Source organism: Pituophis catenifer, unplaced genomic scaffold (genome assembly GCF_029215685.1).
Source record: "Pituophis catenifer annectens isolate HBS135680 unplaced genomic scaffold, rPitCat1.0.hap2 SCAF_3, whole genome shotgun sequence".
Taxonomy (NCBI): domain Eukaryota; kingdom Metazoa; phylum Chordata; class Lepidosauria; order Squamata; family Colubridae; genus Pituophis; species Pituophis catenifer.
This window is the reverse complement of record NW_027256883.1, coordinates 42037555-42056919: the sequence shown is the minus strand read 5'-3', so window position 1 is coordinate 42056919 and position 19365 is coordinate 42037555. Positions and strand designations below refer to the sequence as shown.

At 35.7% G+C, this 19365-nt stretch overlaps 1 protein-coding gene across 1 annotated transcript in view; it reads left to right on the top strand.

Moving 5' to 3' along the window:
• RP1 (RP1 axonemal microtubule associated) overlaps window positions 1–19365 on the top strand; it is a 203545-nt gene that overhangs the window by 31603 nt on the left and 152577 nt on the right. Inside the window, exons 9-17 of the mRNA XM_070942296.1 lie at window positions 1642–1718; window positions 2548–2579; window positions 3503–3632; window positions 4786–4889; window positions 5651–5824; window positions 6093–6305; window positions 9586–9763; window positions 11125–11256; window positions 18156–18358. Coding sequence (XP_070798397.1) covers window positions 1642–1718; window positions 2548–2579; window positions 3503–3632; window positions 4786–4889; window positions 5651–5824; window positions 6093–6305; window positions 9586–9763; window positions 11125–11256; window positions 18156–18358 — 1243 coding nt within the window. The remainder of the gene's footprint in view (window positions 1–1641; window positions 1719–2547; window positions 2580–3502; window positions 3633–4785; window positions 4890–5650; window positions 5825–6092; window positions 6306–9585; window positions 9764–11124; window positions 11257–18155; window positions 18359–19365) is intronic.

Sequence of the window (19365 nt, the reverse complement as noted above, 5' to 3'; positions counted from 1 at the left end):
ATGCATTCCAGGCTTTGAATACAAAATTGTAAATAGGTATCAAAATGCAAAACATCTAAAGTACAGATGTGCATTCACAGATATATGCGAACCAGTATTGCAGATGGTAAAACTCTACATGATACACAAATTACATAAATATTCAACTGTGGCAGCAGGCTTCTAAAATAAGATCTGCAATCTGATGTACATTGCCCTCTCTTGGCAGGTCAGCAGCACCGCTCTGTCATCACACAGTCTTTGAAAACAAAGCTTGGCTGGTTGATTATTCTTTGTTAGAAAGATAATTCTATGAATGGAAAGACTTTCTTGACTTCATTGAGATCTGAACATATGAGTACTTTTGTGTCAAGCCCTAAATGCTCTGCTTCAGCAGTTATCTGTAAGACAACAGCTAGACTACAAACATCCTGATGATCATTAGATGGCAGTCATAGTTATATTTTTCTCTTTGCTGCATTTAATGGTCATGTGGAATTTTACAGCCCACATACAGTATATTAGTCTTATGGGAAGACCACAAATTGAATTCATGTTTTCAGCAACTGATATAGAAATGTAAAGTGCCTTGGATACCTGAGATAAATATATACCTAATACTAATGATATACTGTACAATTTGAAGCTTTATTTCTGCCTGAAATCAATATGACTCTTGATTTGCTTTCAAGAAGCAAAATCAGGGGCAGTTTACTTCTAATTGTTTTCATGTGCACATACAGAAAATCTGTTATGTATTTGAAGTCTATATTTTAAATATCCTTGGCCTTAATGTTTCACGTGCCCATGGTGGCAAAACCTTGCCAAAATATCTGCTGTCCTGTAAAATCTTTGTTACTCTTGGCTTTAAATGAATTTAAATGAATTAAATGGTGGCTACTCAAGGAAGAATGTTCCCAAATTATATCATATTTAAGGTACTTTATCTAATCTTAGATCATGCAGCTCAGCCACATCGATCTGTGGCTGTTTTATTTTTATGTGTGCATACATTATGTATGTATATTGCTTTAAAGCATATATAACCATAATAAGTATGAAAAAAGTAAATATTTATTTATTCTTGCTAAGACTTATGTGCACTTTAATGGCATAAAATTGAGCAGCTTATACTGCAGTGTCATATTAAGTAGCAACAGTTACAGGAATAAATTCTTGAAATGCAATGTAATTGTAGGAATATTTTGTCCATATCAATTATATATTCACTTTGTTTAACTCAAATATATTTATTTCCTGTCTGAATCCATTCCTGATAGTGCTCTTTTAAAATAAACTAGTCCTCTCCTTTTCCCACACTAAAAACATCAATGACTACAAGAAAGTTTCTATACAGTCTTAAATATATATATTTTTTATAGAAAATGATTTGTTTGTGCCTCCGTATGCATGCTTGTATGTCTCCAGTTCTTCATTCTGAAATATGCATCAGTTTAATGGATTTTCCATTCAAATTTTTCAGCATCTCTAGCCTGATCTTTATCCAATCAGGTAGCCATGTTTTCTGTATAATCAAGAAATGGCCCCTGTGTGCAACCCTGATTTCATGCATCTAAAGTTTTTAATTAATAAAATATTAATATTTTTGGTTTAAATAATAGCATGCAAAGACTTATTACATAATATATTTCTCCCCAAAAGATGGCTAGATCAAGGAGAAGATGATGGCAAAATTGTCAGAGAACTTTATGTCATTGATAATTACACCATTGCAAGGAGTAAGTATAAGCCAAAGTCCTTGGGGAAGGACATTCTCTGAAAAAGTCACGGTATCATTATGTTACATTACAGTACAGTACAGTACATTAATTATATTATAGTAATTATATTATATCACATCACATTATATTATTACATTACATTGCATTACATTACATTTTTTGTAGCATCTAGATAATATAGACTGGGTTTCCTAAAGTCTAGTGAATTGTATGATAAGAATAATATCACTGGATATTTCTTTGAAACACAAGGATTAGCAAAGAGCTCAGAAGCTGAATAATTCTAAATATTTACTTCACAGGAATATCTACTTTTAAATAAATCTGCCTAGGCTTGCAATTCTAGACTAAGTAAGACAGAACTCAAGTAGCAAACAACCAAGTTCACAAAGGCCAAAGAATCAAGAAAGGAAGAGTTGTAACACAGAGCAACTAAGCCTTATTTTGATATTTTGAAACCTCCCTTAAGTTTCAATGAGGGAAAAGTAAGTTAAGAGCCTGAGATTTAATTCTTTGGGGAAAATGAGAGCTTTTAATATAGCAAAGTTATGGCTGTTCTTGTTGCAGAGTCCTCTACTTTTGGAAACCATTAAAGCACTAGATATAAACATTATTTTTCATAAATGCTGAGGGCTCCTATGATCATCATGCCCACCAGTTAATGGAGTTAGTCTCTCGTCATGGAAGACCACTATTTACACTATATAATTTATGAATTTCATTGGAATTTTATTGGACTTAAATGCATTGGCAGGCAATTTTGATTCTAATGGAGTGATTTATTTTTTCTTATATTTTACTTGTATCAATATTTGCTTTTCCACAGAACAAGAACTAGAAATCAAGAGAAAGAACATGGTAAAAAAAATTTTTTTAAAAAAAGTTGAAAATAAATAAATTCATTTGAAATCTACAGTAATTTCTCTGCTTCCTTATCCTCCACCTTTTATATGTTCATTTCAAATTGCATGGCTATTTCCTTCTTGAGAAGATAAGAATGCCATGCCACTCAATGGCCATTTCTCTGTGCTTTTGACCATTCAATTGCTTTGATAAAAATAAATGCAGTAAAATCAAGAATGGGATGGAAGGTGAGACACTGTCTGGAAAATACTCTTTAGACTCCTTTGTGAAGTGCTTATGAAGAATAGGAATATTGTGAGGGTAGAAATAGTGAAAAATTTTCAGGCTACTTTGAAAAGTCTTACTAGAATTTGGTTAATGAAGCCATTGGCATCTGGAAGTACACAAACCTAACATAAGACAAAGAGTTTGGTGTAGTGGTGAACACATCAGGCTGCAAAACAGAATCTGCAAGTTCTAGTCCTGTCTTGGACACAAAGTCATTTGAGTGACCATGGGCTAGTGACTTTGTCTCAGCCCTAGGAAAGAGGCAAGGCAAGCCATTCTGAAAAAAATTGCCAAGAAAATTGCAGGAAATTGTCCAGGCAATCTCATAGATTCAGATGAGTGGCGTGGTGACCTAGATGAGGAGTTCTCACCTCACAATCAGAAGTGTGTGAGTTCAATCCTAGGTAACAGCAGATATTTGCTCTCTGAGTGCAATGAATAATTGTCTGCTATGAACTCCACATAGGTGTCAGGAAGGGCATCTGACCAGTAAACGCTCAACTCCATTCTTGCCCTCACTCCACCCCGATGCAAAGAATTACTCATAGATTCAGACATGATTGAAAAGAAGAAGAAAAAAGTAAGGAAGGTTCATATAGTGTCTTTTATGGGATGATAAGTTGTTTTACTTTGTTTTACAATACCTCTAGTGGGCAGCTGAGAAATGGAAATTTCAGAAAGGCAATATACTTCAGTTTTACAACAAGATGACCCATGGTTTTATACATCTTAGACAAGGCGGAGTGGTGGATGCCGTTGGTGACAAAAAAGACAAATATGGTAAATGTTGTCTATCTAGTGACAAAATGAGAATTCTTTAGGGATACACAGGATGGAAATAATCTTAAGGCATATTTTTTATTATCATGTCCTACAGAGTAGCAAAGCAAAGAATCTTAATTCTTTTTTCTAGCAAACAGACTTTTATTGGATTTGAATGAACTGTTCCATATCATTACTTTCATCTACTGTGTATCTGAAGTGAACCATCCATACTCCATAAATTGCTCCTAGCTTTTATGGAGCATTTTGCAACCTCTAGTATACCCCAAAATTGCATCACTACAAATTAGTAATAAACACTGCAAGATGACATGTGGATAATTCTCCATGACTGCTGCAAGATCAAAAAAAAAAAAAAATCGTTATTTCAGGATAAAAATTCCAAAGGTTCACAACTTTAAAATAAGAAACTCATTCACAGATCCATACTAATACAGATAGTCCTTGACTTACGACCACAACTGAACCCAAAATTTCTGCTATTAAGTGAGGCATTTGTTAAGTGAACTTTGCCACATTTTACAACTTTTCTTGCCACAGTTGTTAAGTGAATCAGTATAGTTGATAAGTTAGTAACCTGGTTGTTAAGTGAATCTGGCTTTCCCATTGACTTTGCTTGTCAGAATCTTGCAAAAGATGATCACTTGACCTTGGGACACAGCAATGGTCATAAATATGAATCAGTTGCCAAGCATCTAAATTTTGATCACATGATCATGGGGATGCTGCAAAGGTCATAACTATAAAAAATTGTCATGTCACATTTTTCAGTGCTGTTGTAACTTTGAATGTTCACTAAATGAACTGTTGTAAGTCAAGGACTACCTGTATATAAATAAACATTAGTTGGTAAATCGTCTTGGTTGCTGTATATATGTTGTTTGACTTTTTAACCCTTTAAATTATTTTAAATTGTCTTAGCTGTTTTTTTTAGTTTTAGAACTGTAATCTAACCAGAGTCAGTTGGCTGAGATGGGCAAATACAGAAAACTGAATTAAATAAATAAATATCAACAGGAAGGAAAAAGAAATGCCACGTGTTTTCACAGAGGGAAATTTCATGCAATTTTTTGGGGGGGGATTAAAGCAACTCAATATTACATTATTATGAATATCTAATTAGGTTCTGCTTTTGTCCTGAATGAATTAGGTCTTTTTGAAGTGGCAGCGAAGAAAGGAAGCCTCTGTGTTTTTAGAAGTCATCCAAACCCACAGCTGGCACTTGCGCTTGCTCATGGCTCAGTCACAGGGATGGTAACCTTTTCACCATGACTCCTATCTTTTTTTCCCATTGTGTTTGCGCTCGAGAAAGTTGATAAGAACTGTGTGAGAAGTCATACCAAATATTGACGAAAAGTATGCAGTTAGCTCCATCAAGACTTTCCATCCTATATTTAGATGCCATTCTTTGGTTTCGCTATCATGCCATTTACTGATCAACTCTCTTCTTTTTTGGAAGGAGGAGAGAGGTGGGAAACTACCACCAAAACCCCTATTGTAGCTGTGCAGAAATGCTTTCACAGACTTGCAACAATCTTACGACACATTTGTTTCATACAATAAAAATTGCAACCAGGAACTGATCAATATAGGATGATGGTACTGAAAGGGAAAACACAGCAGCAACGGGAGTTGAGCTTGAAAAGCCATTGTGCCATTGTTGAAGGAAAGTCTGGGTGGTTTTACTGGCACATTATGCTGAATTATTGTAATATTAATGCTAGTAGATGAAGTTATATTTCAGTTAATAATATTCTTTTTAGTCAGAGCACCCATAAAATTGCAGTAATGCCAGTAAATGCTGAAGAACTAATCCAGTAATCCTATTTCCTGGTTTAGATCTTATAATATGTTTCATCTTCTTAAACACAACAGAAACAAATCTGTACCGCTATAGGAGAGGATAGGTTCGTGCTATTCGGTTATGCAAAGCTATAATAACACTATGATCTAAAATTATATCCATTTTCAAAATGTCTATGAATGTGGACTAATCCCATTTTGCTCTTTATTAGAACTATGGGGATAACCACTGTGAACTGCAAGTTCATGTTCAGCCTAATCATTGCACCATACTGGAATCGTCCCAGAATCCAGGCCAAATGATTTCTTTCAATTTACAAGGCACAGTAGCCGATGATAACACAGGCTATGCAGGGCTAACCAAGGAGTTTGTGGTCCACGTGAAGGTAAGAGAAAAGGAAAAAGAATGGAATATGATACACAAGTGGTGCAAATAGTGAATGAACAGCTTTCAAAAGACAATCAATTTCTACCCACTAGATGGAGCTGAAGACTGCAATAACTTTGCAAAATCATTACCTGTAACTCCACAGTTTCCTTAGTTTGTTGTATTCTTATATCAAATGAGATTAAATTATTGGAGGTACCATAATGAAAAATGGGAAATCTGAAACCCAAACTTATTTGCAGATGGTTCTGTTTGCTGATTTATAGGGTATATTCCACAACAGTGCCATAATTTTGCTTGCTACAAGCTACTGCCAGTTCCTCTGCCTGAGATCTGATGGGAGCTGCAGCGGAGCCGGAAATCAGTCTGATGACTCTTCCTGGAAAGTTCATAAAATCAGCTCTGGGATTTGTATGTTTGAAAATGCAAAACACCCAAAAATGTATCTGAGGATCAAAGACGGTCAGTGTAATGGAATGGTAAGAAGTTTGCATTTTCTAAGCAATAGATGGATTTATTGAATAAGAGATACATTTTAAAGCTAGTTCTCATCAAATAGATGAAAGCAGGACTGATCTGGGCTCATAAACTAAAAGACTACCTGGATAGGAGATAATCAAAACTGAAGACAAAACTATGAAACTAGAAAAAGAAAACTCCATAGATGTTTTTATGAAATAATCAGGAATTAAGCTTAACTTAAAGGAGACTTTATAAGAATAATATAAATCACTTCAGATACAGAGACTATAACCAATAAAACATTTTATAATGTTTACTTTGTGGGAGTTTTTCCCAGAAAAAAACTAACACTGGGTTTCTGTACAAAAATTTCAAATCTTGTCTTAAGTTCACTAAAATTCTCTTGTTAATTAGAAGACAGCCAAAACATTGTCACTAATAGGTGTGAGAAATTTTATAGTAATGATGGTATCACTAGATTGTAATGTTCAGTTATGTTATTAATAAAATGACAGAGCTTTAGTCATCTAATAAAAGTTTTTTAAAGAACAAAAGTAGAATAATAGCTGCAAGTCATCTAATTATTTAATAATTTTTTATAGAAAGCGAATTGGAGACTTCCTACATTAAAAGTAGTATCAATATACAGGAACTATATCTAAAGCCCATTCTCTCCCTTCTGGTGTTTAAATATATTAAATTTGAGGAAACATCATTTAGATTTTACTATGTAATGTCTCTTCCTCAGTTAAAATTGATCAGTCATCCATGATAGAATCTGGTGAGATTAATTTTAAATCAGTCTTGTGTTCTCAGTTATACAGGGAATTATAAAAGCTATAGTTAGATATATTTGAAAAGTATTTGATTCAGAAAGATTGCTCTTTGGTTCTTTTAATGTTAAGTTGTTGGAAAATAAGATATTATTAATATTGAATTGGTTTTTTGTATTTTTGTACAAAAATGTATATTGTATATGGAAGGGAGGGAGGGAGGGAGGCTTTCTATACTGCAATACGTATCAAAATTCTTTTACTTCATGAAGTATGGTTCATACTTTGAGAAAATTTGATATATAAGTAAATTGTTTCCATCATCACATTGAAAAGTCATATATATCAAAATTCTTTTAATTCATGCAATATGATTCATATTTTGAGAAAAAAAATGATATGTAAGTAAACGGCTTCCATCATCACGGTGAAAAGTGCACTGCCAACAGAATCCACAGTAAGCTATTATTCCTAGCACATCATCATCCTATTTCAAGTCAAAAGAGCTGAGATAGTAGTTATGTGATCACAGTAGAAACCACATTCCCTTGGTCCATGTTAATGCATGTATAAAAGGGCAGAGCTTCAGCCATTTATATATTCTTTTTTTTTTAATTTGATTTATATGCCGCCCTTCTCCGGAGACTCAGGGCGGCTTACAGTGCGTTAAGCAATAGCCTTCATACTTTTGTATATTTATATAAAGTCAGCTTATTGCCCCCACAAACTGGGTCCTCAATTTACCTACCTTAGAAAGGATGGAAGGCTGAGTCAACCTTGAGCCTGGCGAGATTCGATCTTACTTTAATTGCAGATAGCTGGTGTTAAATTACAGTGCTTCTGTCTGTTGAGCTAAACCAGGCTCCTTTGACCTTTCTGCCCAACAAGCTCCTGCCAATTCTCAGTTAGGTTTTCCTGAGTTTTCTTATAGCAAGTTTTTCTTTATTGACTGCTTTCCTAATCCATTTGCTTTTTCTTATGTGGCCTTCTTCCTCTGAGACTTCACTAGGATATCTTCTCCATCAATTCACCATCTATATGCTTGGAGACCCAGTCATTCTGGCAGCTGCCTTACCCTAAGGCAGCTAAGCAGACTTCTTGCTCCACCTTTTTCCATTAAAGAGAGAATGTATGCAATACTTAAAAAAGAAAAAAATAACATACCTGGATAGCATGTTCATATGCAATAGTAATTTATGACTGAATGTTTAGAAATATGCCCTATTGTCATAAGTACATGTCATAAATATTATGAGAGCCAATTTGGTATAATGGTTCAAAGTCTAGAAACAGGGAGACAAGGAGTTCTAACCCTACCTTGAGCACAAAGCCAGTTTGGTAACCTTGGACTAGTTATTCTCCCAGCCCTGGGAAAAAGACACTGATAAACTGCTTCTGAAGATGTTGTCAGAGAAATTTCAGGGACTTGTCCAGACTGTCACCAAGAGTCAAAACTAACTCATAGGGACAAAAAGAAAAGAAAAGAAAAGAAAAGAAAAGAAAAGAAAAGAAAAGAAAAGAAAAGAAAAGAAAAGAAAAGAAAAGAAAAGATAAAGTGGGGGTGAATAAGAATGAAACCAGTTACCATCATTGAATGTATTCAGGTAGCCCATATTCAGACATACTTTAATCTGGATTATTGCACTGAACAAGGGATGAATTATCTAAATGGTCTTTTCCAATTCTGTACGTCCATAAATTAAACAGAAATATAATATATCCCAATACTGAGGAAGATTTCTGTATGCTTCTAGAATATATAGATGGATAACTTGGAACTACATTATATCAATTCTTGAAATGCATTCATTTTAACCTTTACTTTGACAGGATAACATTTCAGAAGGTAGATATTCTTAGAGAAAGGATTCTGCTCTGGTAGCCTTGCAAATAGAGTAGAATCTGACCATTTGCCACTTAGCTACCCAATTCAAGATAAATAATGAAAAAGTCATATGGCCAGATAACTAGATACTTTTGGTGTTGGTGTTTTGTATTTAAAATACAAAAATTACTGGTACATGTGGTTGAAAGAAAGAGAGCATTTGAACATTTTAGTTAAATAAACACAAACACAAACAAACAAAGTAAAGTGATCTCATATCACAGAAAAGTTGCTGCATGACAGATTATGTTGGGAAATACACTGAACTGGCAGGACAAACCCTATTTAGCAAAATCTGGCCTTGTCCAGTTTGTTTAGGCAACTGCCAGGGATCAGTAGCAGCTGGTGATGGAAGAGAGGCTTACATTCCGTGTCCTGTGAGCATAAGTTGACTCCTGAAAACATTGTGGACAGGTCCATGTATGGGGTTTTTTTGCAAGAAAAGTTGATTGCCATTATCTTTGTCAGTATTTTTTTTAATCCAATATTTAGAAATTTCCCATCCATATCCTAACTAGGTCCAGCCATGCTATGTTTCTGAGACCAGAAAAAGGCCAATAGTTGAAATGGTGAGGCATAAAATTATACCTAAGAACAATTATGTTAGTCCTATTCATGTTGATTTACTACATATTTTAGGGCAAAGGAGATGTGGACTGTCATTTCAAAGTACAAAAAAATTTAGAAACTGGGTCTGTAAGTCTTGAATCGGCACGGAACAGAGGAATATATTTTGGCCTTCTGCCTAATGGTGAGACTAAGCCACTTGTCGATACTGGAGAAAGCAACGTTTTGTTTTATCCACAAGTTGTCAAATGTATGTACAAAATAATTATTTGCTTTAAAAATACATGGCTTGCAATTTCTTTTTTAAAACACAAAAACTACTGGTAAAAGTATGTTTAAGATGATGATATAAATGAACAGCCCAATTATTAACAATGATATGATACACATTGCATTACCTCTACTACATGACTTAGGAATCTGCTGCTACATTTTAAAATGCATACAAATTGTACAGCCTTTCAAACCTAATAAATATTTATTTCTGCCAGACTCATAAAAAAATTTCACTATGTTGTGATTACAAAATTACAGGATTGGAATTTTCTAGATCAGATTTCAAGCAAAATGTCTTGTCAAGTCCTATGTCTTCCCCAGAAGATTCTGGCAGAAATGTGTAATAGCTATTAGATATGAATATAATCTTATTATAATCAGCTCTTTGTAGTCTGTGATATGCAGCAAAAATGATATAGAACAATTTTATTTGAAACCCCACAAATTGAGCCCATTTTTCTCCCTGGTTTTCATGGTAATTTAGGCAGCATATGTGTTTTTTTGGGGGGGAGGGGCAAGCAAAGTCAGGTCCAAAATTGATACTGTAAATTATTTCAAACTGTTTTGCTTTGTATAGCTGTATCAGTGTGAAAATAGTGTTTTCCTCTTCTTATCCAACACAGTTATGGCTATGGATACAGTTTGGTATATAATAATAATAAATTAAATATATATGCTACCTGATTCCCAGTAACTCTGACCTGACAGGCCACTTTAAACTCTTGTGAACATGTCGTCTTCTTTCCAGTCACTAGGGAAATTTCTCTTCATGACCATTTTGACTCAGACTTCAGGAGAGATCATAAAAGCATCTGACCAAGTAATGCATGGTCTGCACTTTCCAGAATGTTTGACTGGTATCATGCAGGGTCCTTTATGAATACCATTCTCAGCCTTTTTGAAAGATCACTGTACTTGTGTATAAAAAAACCAGGTCCACTACCTTCTTCCTCTGTTGCGCAGAAGCTCCATTTTAACTGGGAAAGACAACCAGGTTCTATCAGCATTCCGTCGATAATTCTGTCACCACTGTGTGCACATAAGAATTTTCTCTTATTCTGCCAACAAGGGTCTTTACACGGCCAAATTTCTCAAGCCATGCCATGGCTAGGCTATTTGTCAACACCACTCTAGCAGTTTTGCATAAGAACATTAACTCTTACATGTAATTCATAAGAAAAGAAATGTACATAATCTGTTATACACTGAAAAACTGTAAAGCTGGTTGCCCTTTGGATTCATGGAAAATTTGTACAGAAATAAGAACTGTTTTTAACTGCCTTTGAAAAGGTTTCCAATTTTTTCCTCCTTTAAATGATTTCCATTAAATTTTAGTTGGCAGAAAAAAGCCAATGGAAACATCTGCAACTCTTGCCCAGCAGGAAGAAGTGTTCAGAGAATCTAAGCAGCAGTTTGCAGGAACCCAAGATCTAATGTCTAGAAGACAACCAAATCCTCCTCCTTCAGGTAAAATTCATTCATTCATTCATTCAATTCAATTCAAGCCAAGTCAAGTCAACGTGATTCAATTCATCTCAACTTAACTTCATTCATTCATTCATTCATTTATTCATTCATTCATATCAATCACAACATGTTGAAATGGGTTTGTTTCATTTTCAAAGTATTAACCTATCCTTTCTTGTACATGTGAACATATAAGACCATGTGCAAATTATTGTAGAGGTTTCTTTCTCAATAATGTGTAGGGTGCAAATTTATAGTACTGGTTTATGATGAACTGGAAATGGTCAGTTGTAACAATCCTTAGGCCAGGGCTGTCGAGCATTTGCTTTTCATGCCAAAAGATTTTTTTTAATATACAAATGAGGCTAGGGGAAAAAAAATATTTGGAACCTTGGAATGCCAATATTCATAAATAACATACTTGAGTAATTTTAGATTTTTTTCAGATAATTAAAATGCATGGATTCTTTTTTCTTTCAAATTGCATTGCTTAATTAATAAATATATTTTTTGCCCTATATCTTAAATTCAGTTTAAATGTAGATTACAGGAACATCCAGGCTTCAGAGAAAAGAAAATAATGAGCAGCAAAACAATATTTTGTGTATGGGGTAGGAGAATAGGTTAAGTATTATTTAAAATGCTTAAAGGTATGTTTGGAATTACTTACATAAAGATTATACATATTTAGGCCAATGATAGGAAACAAATAAAGCTAAATATTCCTACACATAAAGAACTAGTGATAATAAGCTTTTTAATAAATATGAATATGCATTGACAATCATTTCCAAGGAATACTGTTTATCTTCATGACTTACTTCCCAGGAGCTGAGAAGACTTCAATAAAATCTATGCTCTTGTCAGATAACATAACATATAAGATGTGCATAGTTCTAAATAACTGATCATTCCTGGGGAGGTATAATTACTTTTGTTTTGTTTTTTGGGGTGGGTGGGTGGGATGGGATTGAAACACAAACAAGCAAACAATTTAACTGACCATCCCAGAAAAGAGTTAGGGTTAGGTGTTACGTGTTGAGTGGAGCAGAAAGAAAGTGAGATATTCCTCCAATTATTGCTCTGAAATTGTCCACTTTATATTTGTAAGTCAGCAGTGTTGCCAAACTTACCACAACAAAGTACCTGAAGGAACCCAAATCTTTCAAATGTTATAAATTGTTAATGGCTAAAGCATTTCCTCCCACCCAACCCCCCAAAATAACTGGTTAAAATGATCACATAATTTTAGTCAATTGATATAAAACTACTAGTCTGAAAGGCTTTTATTGGAATTAGTTTTAACCAGGTTGAAATCCAACAGGTTCTGACAGGTTCTGGAGAACCAGTAGCAGAAATTTTGAGCACTTCGGAGAACCGGTAGCAGAAATTTTGAGTAGTTTGGAGAACCAGCAAATACCATATCTGGCTGGCCCCAGAATGGGGTAGGAATGAAGATTTTGCAATATCCTTCCCGCAAAATGGGGAGGGAATGGGGATTTTGCAGTATCCTTCCCCTGCCACATCCACCATGCCCACCAAGTCATGCCCACAGAACCGGTAGTAAAAAAAATTGGATTTCACCACCGGTTTTCACATGCTCATTTTGTTGTTATAGGGTCTAGGGTAAACAGTCTAGTTTACCCTCCATCTATTAAGCATTTGTATACAGATCTATGTGTTTTTATTTGTATTTGTCATGGTTGATTTGCAGTTTGATTCCCTGAAGAGTGATTAATCTAGGGTAGCAACCATTCAGTTTTCAGAAAATAGCAAATTCCATTGGTTTTTATATCTAGAATTAATTTTAAGGGTGAATTTTTAGAATAGTATTTACTTACTGCAAAAGCGCTGCAGGCATGAACAATGTGGCAACATTACCTATTACCTTCAAATGCAGAATATATATTGATTTTTCCCACTTTCTTTGGCCTCTGTAGGCCTGCAATTTAAATGCAGTAGCATTTTTCAACCTGTTTCCCAAGTTCTAGAAATCCCATATTTCTCAGGCAAAACAGTCAAAGCCTTTATTGGCTGGGAATTAGAGGACTCATAATCCAACATATTGGAAAGCCATCATTTTAGAGAATGTTACCATTTGTGTGGTATGGCCTACATCTAATTTTTCTCTCAAAGTGCTGGACAATATTGATGTAAATAGTTCACTTCATTCAGTTCACAAAAAAACCGAGAAGAATGAGTTTTAGTTTAAATGTGGTATTTTTAAAAAATGCCAGTCAGTCAAATACTGATAATTACAACTTTACAAAACATGTAGGAAATATTTTCAAACATAATTTTCTCAATTCGAAGAAAAAAATGGCTATTGAGCATGTACAAAATTTCTTTCACAATATGTTTCCTCTGTTGTTTGTAGAAAGCTTTATTTGAATCACTGGACTTTGCCCATTAAAATGAATTAATCATGCATAGGTTGGGGACAATTAACCATCCTTAAGATATTAAAGAAAAAGAGAACCAGGAGACAGATCATATTAGGGAAAGTTGATGTCATAAATTGTGTTAGAAAAAATACATACAAAATCAGATATAGTTAGAGAAATGCCTGCAAACACACACACATACACATACAAAACACACATAAATTTTCATGCAGGTTTTTTTTAAAAAAAATAAAATCCCCCCCCCTCCCAAATGGAATGAATTAAAATTTGAATAATGAGAAACTAAGAAGACCAAAACATGACAGATTTGTCCACCCAGAATTAAGGAATGCTTGGAAAAGACTGCAGTCAATTTCTCTCAAGCTGAGGAATCTTCCTTTTGGCATCTGTCTCATGTTTCCTCTAGTTGGAGATATGCCCCAAGGAGGCAGCAAAGTGTAGCTGATTTGCATTTCTTTCTAGATGAGAAGGTAGACTAAAGCTATTACTGAAAAGTCTGGGGGAAAATCTTCCATTTGCTGATAGAAGCAACTTCTGATTTTAAAAAAATGCTGAGGTCACAGTTGAGAAACAAAGATCATAGGGCATCAGCACACCGTATCATATTGATTACACCCCAAATTGCAATGAAGCCCTTTCAATTTAATTCATTAATCCACTAATCCCACAACCCTATTTTAATATTTCTCAGTTCTGCTTTGATTTAGGAAAAACTAAAAGGACCTAGCACAAGCACCATGCTAAAAAAATCCATTACATGGATTTTTTAAAGAAAGCATGATGTGCAAATCTGTCCCAAGAAAGCATCACAGATTCTATATCCCATTGTGGATAGATCTACACATCCATTGAAACACCAAGTAGACCGCTGCATTTACTGATAGGAAACAACCCCCCCCCCCCCATAACAACTTGCCAACAGGCATAACAGTTTTTAACAGTAACAGAGTTGGAAGGCACTTTGGAGGTCATCTAGTCCAACCCCCTGATCACGCAGGAGATCTGTACTAGGGATTCGAACCGCCGACCTATCGGATTGACAAACTCAGTGTCTTAACCACTGAGCCACCTAGTCAGATTATATAATACTTCCTGAGATAAGCAGAAGAGCTGTTGAAAGCAAGCAAATGAGTGGAATTCAGTCAGATACGCCTGCTGAAAGTATGGATCCCTTGGGAGATTATCTGCGGCTCAGAAAGGCTGCTAATCTGGTGAATTTCACTTTTTAAAATAATTCCTAGTTAAATTGTTGCTTCTCCTTCGCCATGCCTCTTCTCCTTTTACTTTTATTCTTTCTTTTTTCTTTCCTACCCTTTTCAGAGCAGCCATCTTTTCTAACTAATCAATTTCTATCTGTTTTCTTTTTTTGCTGTTCCTATTGTAAGGAGGGAAAGAAATATATGCACTGTTTCTTTTTGCAAAGTCTGCATGTGGATAAAGAATATTTGATATAACTTATTTATTTTATTTTACTTATTTATTAAATGTATTTGCTGCCCATCTCAGTCTGAAGTGACTCTGGGTATTTGTCAGCATAAACATTATATTAATGTCTTAAAATTAAGTGAACCTGGAAAAGGAGCACTTTTGGAGCAGTGGGTTTTTTATTTTATTTTCATTTTACTAACGGTGAGAACAATCGTCGTCCTAGACTCACAGCTAAGATTAGAGCAACATCTGACAGCTGTGGCTAGGGGGACCTTTGAACAAGTTCGCCTGGTGCACCAATTGCGACCCTACTTGGATCAGGAGGCTCTTCTCACAGTCACTCATGCCCTTGTCACCTCACAGTTAGATTATTGCAACACACTCTACTTGGGGCTACCCTTGAAAAGTGTTCAGAGACTACAGTTGGTCCAGAATGCAGCCGCGTGAGCTGTCGTAGGTGCACCTAGATACACACACATTACACCAATTCTCTGCGAGCTGCACTGGCTCCCTATTGGTCTCCGGTCACAATTCAAGGTGTTGGTTATTACCTTTAAAGCCCTACATGGCTCAGGGCCAGGTTATCTTTGAGACCATCTTCTGCCGCATAGCTCCCAGCGACCGGTAAGATCTCACAGAGTTGGTCTCCTCCGGGTCCCGTCAGCTAAACAATGCCAGCTGGCAGGCCCGCGGGGGAGGGCCTTCTCTGTGGCTGCCCCAGCTCTCTGGAACCAGTTACCTCCTGAAGTCTGGACCATCCCCACCCTATTGGCCTTCCGAAAAACGGTGAAGACCTGGCTTTTCCTGCAGGCCTGGAACCGTTGATCTCGCTCTTGTGATCTGGCGAGATCTGGCCATGAATGGCGTGAATGAGTTTTTAATGTTTTTAATGTTTTTAATTTTTAAATGTTTTTATAATGATTTTTTAAAATGTATTGTGAGCCGCCCTGAGTCTTCGGAGAGGGGCGGCATATAAATTGAATTAATTAAATTAAATTAAATTGAATTAAATTAAATTAAATCAACCAGTGGAATGGCTTGCATTCAGAAGTTGTTGGGTACCCCATCACTGGAGGCTTTCAAGAAGAGACTGGATAGCCATTTGTCTGAAATGGTACAGACTCTCCTGCTTGAGCAGGGGGTTTGACTAGATGATTTCCAAGGTCCCTTGCAACTCTGTTATTCTGTGTTAGAGAACTAAAGACGAGTCTGATGACCTTTGAAAAGTTTTGCTCTGTCACATTCCTGCCCAGAGAACCTGGATGGTTGATTTTCTCACCTTTCTGAAGTTAAAATGGAAATTATCCAATTCTCAAAGTCAGGACTCCTTAGTCATGACATTAGTCATGGCAGTGCTCTGTAAAAAGTCCCAAGCAAGATATTTTCTCATTATGTTTTTCCTTTGGGTTTAATTTAAACTGTGGAGATTGCAGCACATTGGAGATAATAGTCCTGCCATGACTAATTGCAGATGATTGTGCAGAGAAAGCAGGAAATCCATGCACACAGTTTTGGCCATTTCACAAACAAGTGCAAGAAAGTGACATTCCTCCCTTGAAGACTTCTTCCCAAATCTTCCCAAATTCTGGGAAATAACACTAAAGAGAAAGTCTCTGTTATAAAACCAAATAGGGAATGAATGCAGGAGAATGTATCTTGTTGCCATCTGTAAAAGTAGGACTTCTTAAATGTCTCTCACACTTTCTCACCTTCGTTTGCAGAAGTAAGGAATGTGAGTCTTTTAAAAGTAGAAGTACCATCTTACAAGAGGTGGAATAATGCCAGGAGAGTTTTTACTTTACTTAGTTTCTCTTAGTTTCATTTGCTGTTCCAAACACCAACGGATTCTGAATCAGAAGTTCACACACACCCGCATTTTTGATAAGTGAATGATTCAAGTAATCCATAATTAGCCTGCACAGGATTTCAAACAAACAAACAAAAATCATTAATTCAGTGTTACCTGTCTTTCTCTGTCCTTTGTTTAACATTTAGTTTTTAAAATGTCAAGTCTCAGATTTCAGATACATGCCTATCAAGTGATTGCATGCTTGGCTGGCAACCAACTGTTTATTGCTTCCTTGGGGGAGGGAGGGTTCTTTTAGGTATCCAGTTGCAATGTTTACAATGGTTTTTCCCAGTAAGTGGCAATTATATCAAGCCATATAATTTATAGCACATGTGGTCAAGCAAAACAACCTTTCTTTACACAGTCACCTTCCAGGTCTGTTGAGATTGCAACATATGCTAGATAAGATTTATTCTGAATGCATCAGAGAAGGGCATCAGGTTAAGAAAGAGTAACCTATGGAAAAATACATCCTTTAAAAGCTATTTTTCACTGACATCTTAGCATGTTTGATTTTTTGTACAAAAGCAAAAAGTGCAAAGTACAAGGTGAAACATTTCTCAAAATGCTTAAATAAATCCTTCCTTCCTATGCTGCTTTTGAAAATGGGATTTTTCTAGGCAGTGCACAAACATCTTTTATAAAAGTTATCCATAAATAGTTAAAAGGACTAATATGTGTAACTAAAATGTCTACAAAGGATCAAATCAACTGTGAACAATAATTTGTCAGAATATTTGCCAAATAACAGAACTAAAATGTTGACACTTAATTGGTATCTGAAATGAGATTGTTCCACATTAGAAGTTCTAAGGACCCTTTTAGTGATGTTGGACAATTGTGGACAGTGCTCTTTTTCAACTATATGGAATTTATTGTTATTAATTTAGTTTAGTTATTTATTAAATTGGTTTGCTATCCATCTTGCTGCAAGGTGAATTGATGTTGCTGCACCAAGAAACTTCATTACGTGTGACAGTTGCCACATGGAAGAATTTAGAACCAGAATTTAGGACTACATTTGGTAGCCTTGATGTTAAAAGTGTTCTTCACACTTATGGCTTAAATTTTGTTTTTTGTTTTAGTTATGCCAGTTAATCAAACTATTATGACCCTATTTTTTTTTAAAAAAAAAAACTTCCTCTTTTTATCTTGTTTTTGAAAGAGACTTCTAAATGCATATCCATCTTGATCTATTGACATTTTATACTTTTCAGAGGAAATGATGACTATTCAAAATGAAAAGTCCCCTTTTCCTTCAGAGGATAAATGGAAAGTATTCATACTGACAGGAAATTCAGGAACTCAAGCAAATGTCACTCTCTGGATATATGGAGACGAAGGTTCTGTTGGACCTATTATTCTTGGCAACGACAACAGAGAACAACTGTTTCTACCTAGAACTGAAGATGCATTTCAGGTAACTAATGAAAGCTTGGCTGGATTTTTTTTCCCTGCAATTCATCTTCCTTTTGATGTTGAAAATACATTTTCCAAACTTGCTACTTGAAATAAATCTATCTAATGTATTTGTGTTCAGTATTAAATCAGTTCTCAATATAACAAATGGCAAAGAGATCCTTTACTTTTTCCTTTCCTTTCCTTTCCTTTCCTTTCCTTTCCTTTCCTTTCCTTTCCTTTCCTTTCCTTTCCTTTCCTTTCCTTTCCTTTCCTTTCCCTTCCCTTCCCTTCCCTTCCTTTCCCTTCCCACCCCACCTCATCCCATCCCATCCCATCCCATCCAGTGGTGGGTTGCCCCCAGTTTGCACCGGTTCTATAGAACTGGTAGTAAAACCGGCAGGAGGCTCCGCCCACCGACCCCGACGTCATCAAAATGCTTCTGCGCAGGCGCAGAAGAATGTGCATGCAGCCCCATTGCGAATCGGTAGTAAAGGTAAGTAGAACCCACCCCTGATCCCATCCCATCCTTTCCATGTTTACAAGAGCAGGGACAATCTAGAAACCAATTTTTTTCTATTCAAGTTAACTCTTGGTAACTTCATTAAATTATTTACTGTAGAAGTAATTGATCACTGCTTTTCTCCTGGATGGTCCCTCTCATCCTAGCTACACAATTGAGCTGAGGTTTTTCTTTCAAACTCAGAAGTACAAATGGTGATGGATACTGAGATGTTCAGCAGATTAATTTTTGAAAATAAAATTATAGAACCAAAGGGATGGAAAGGAATTTAAAAGTCTTTGGGGTGAAATATCTGTCCAAGGTAGCAATCTGTCTATTGTCCTAGTCAAAAGGCTGTCCACCCTTTGCTTGAAAACTTCCGGTGATGGAATGTCCACAGTTTCAGAAGGCAGGCTGTTTCACTGCTTAATAGTAACAAAATCCTTTTTTTGAATATCTCCTACTCATATGAGTGAAAGCTTCCACTTGGTTCTTATCCATGGTACTTGGATGCTAAGGAAAATAAA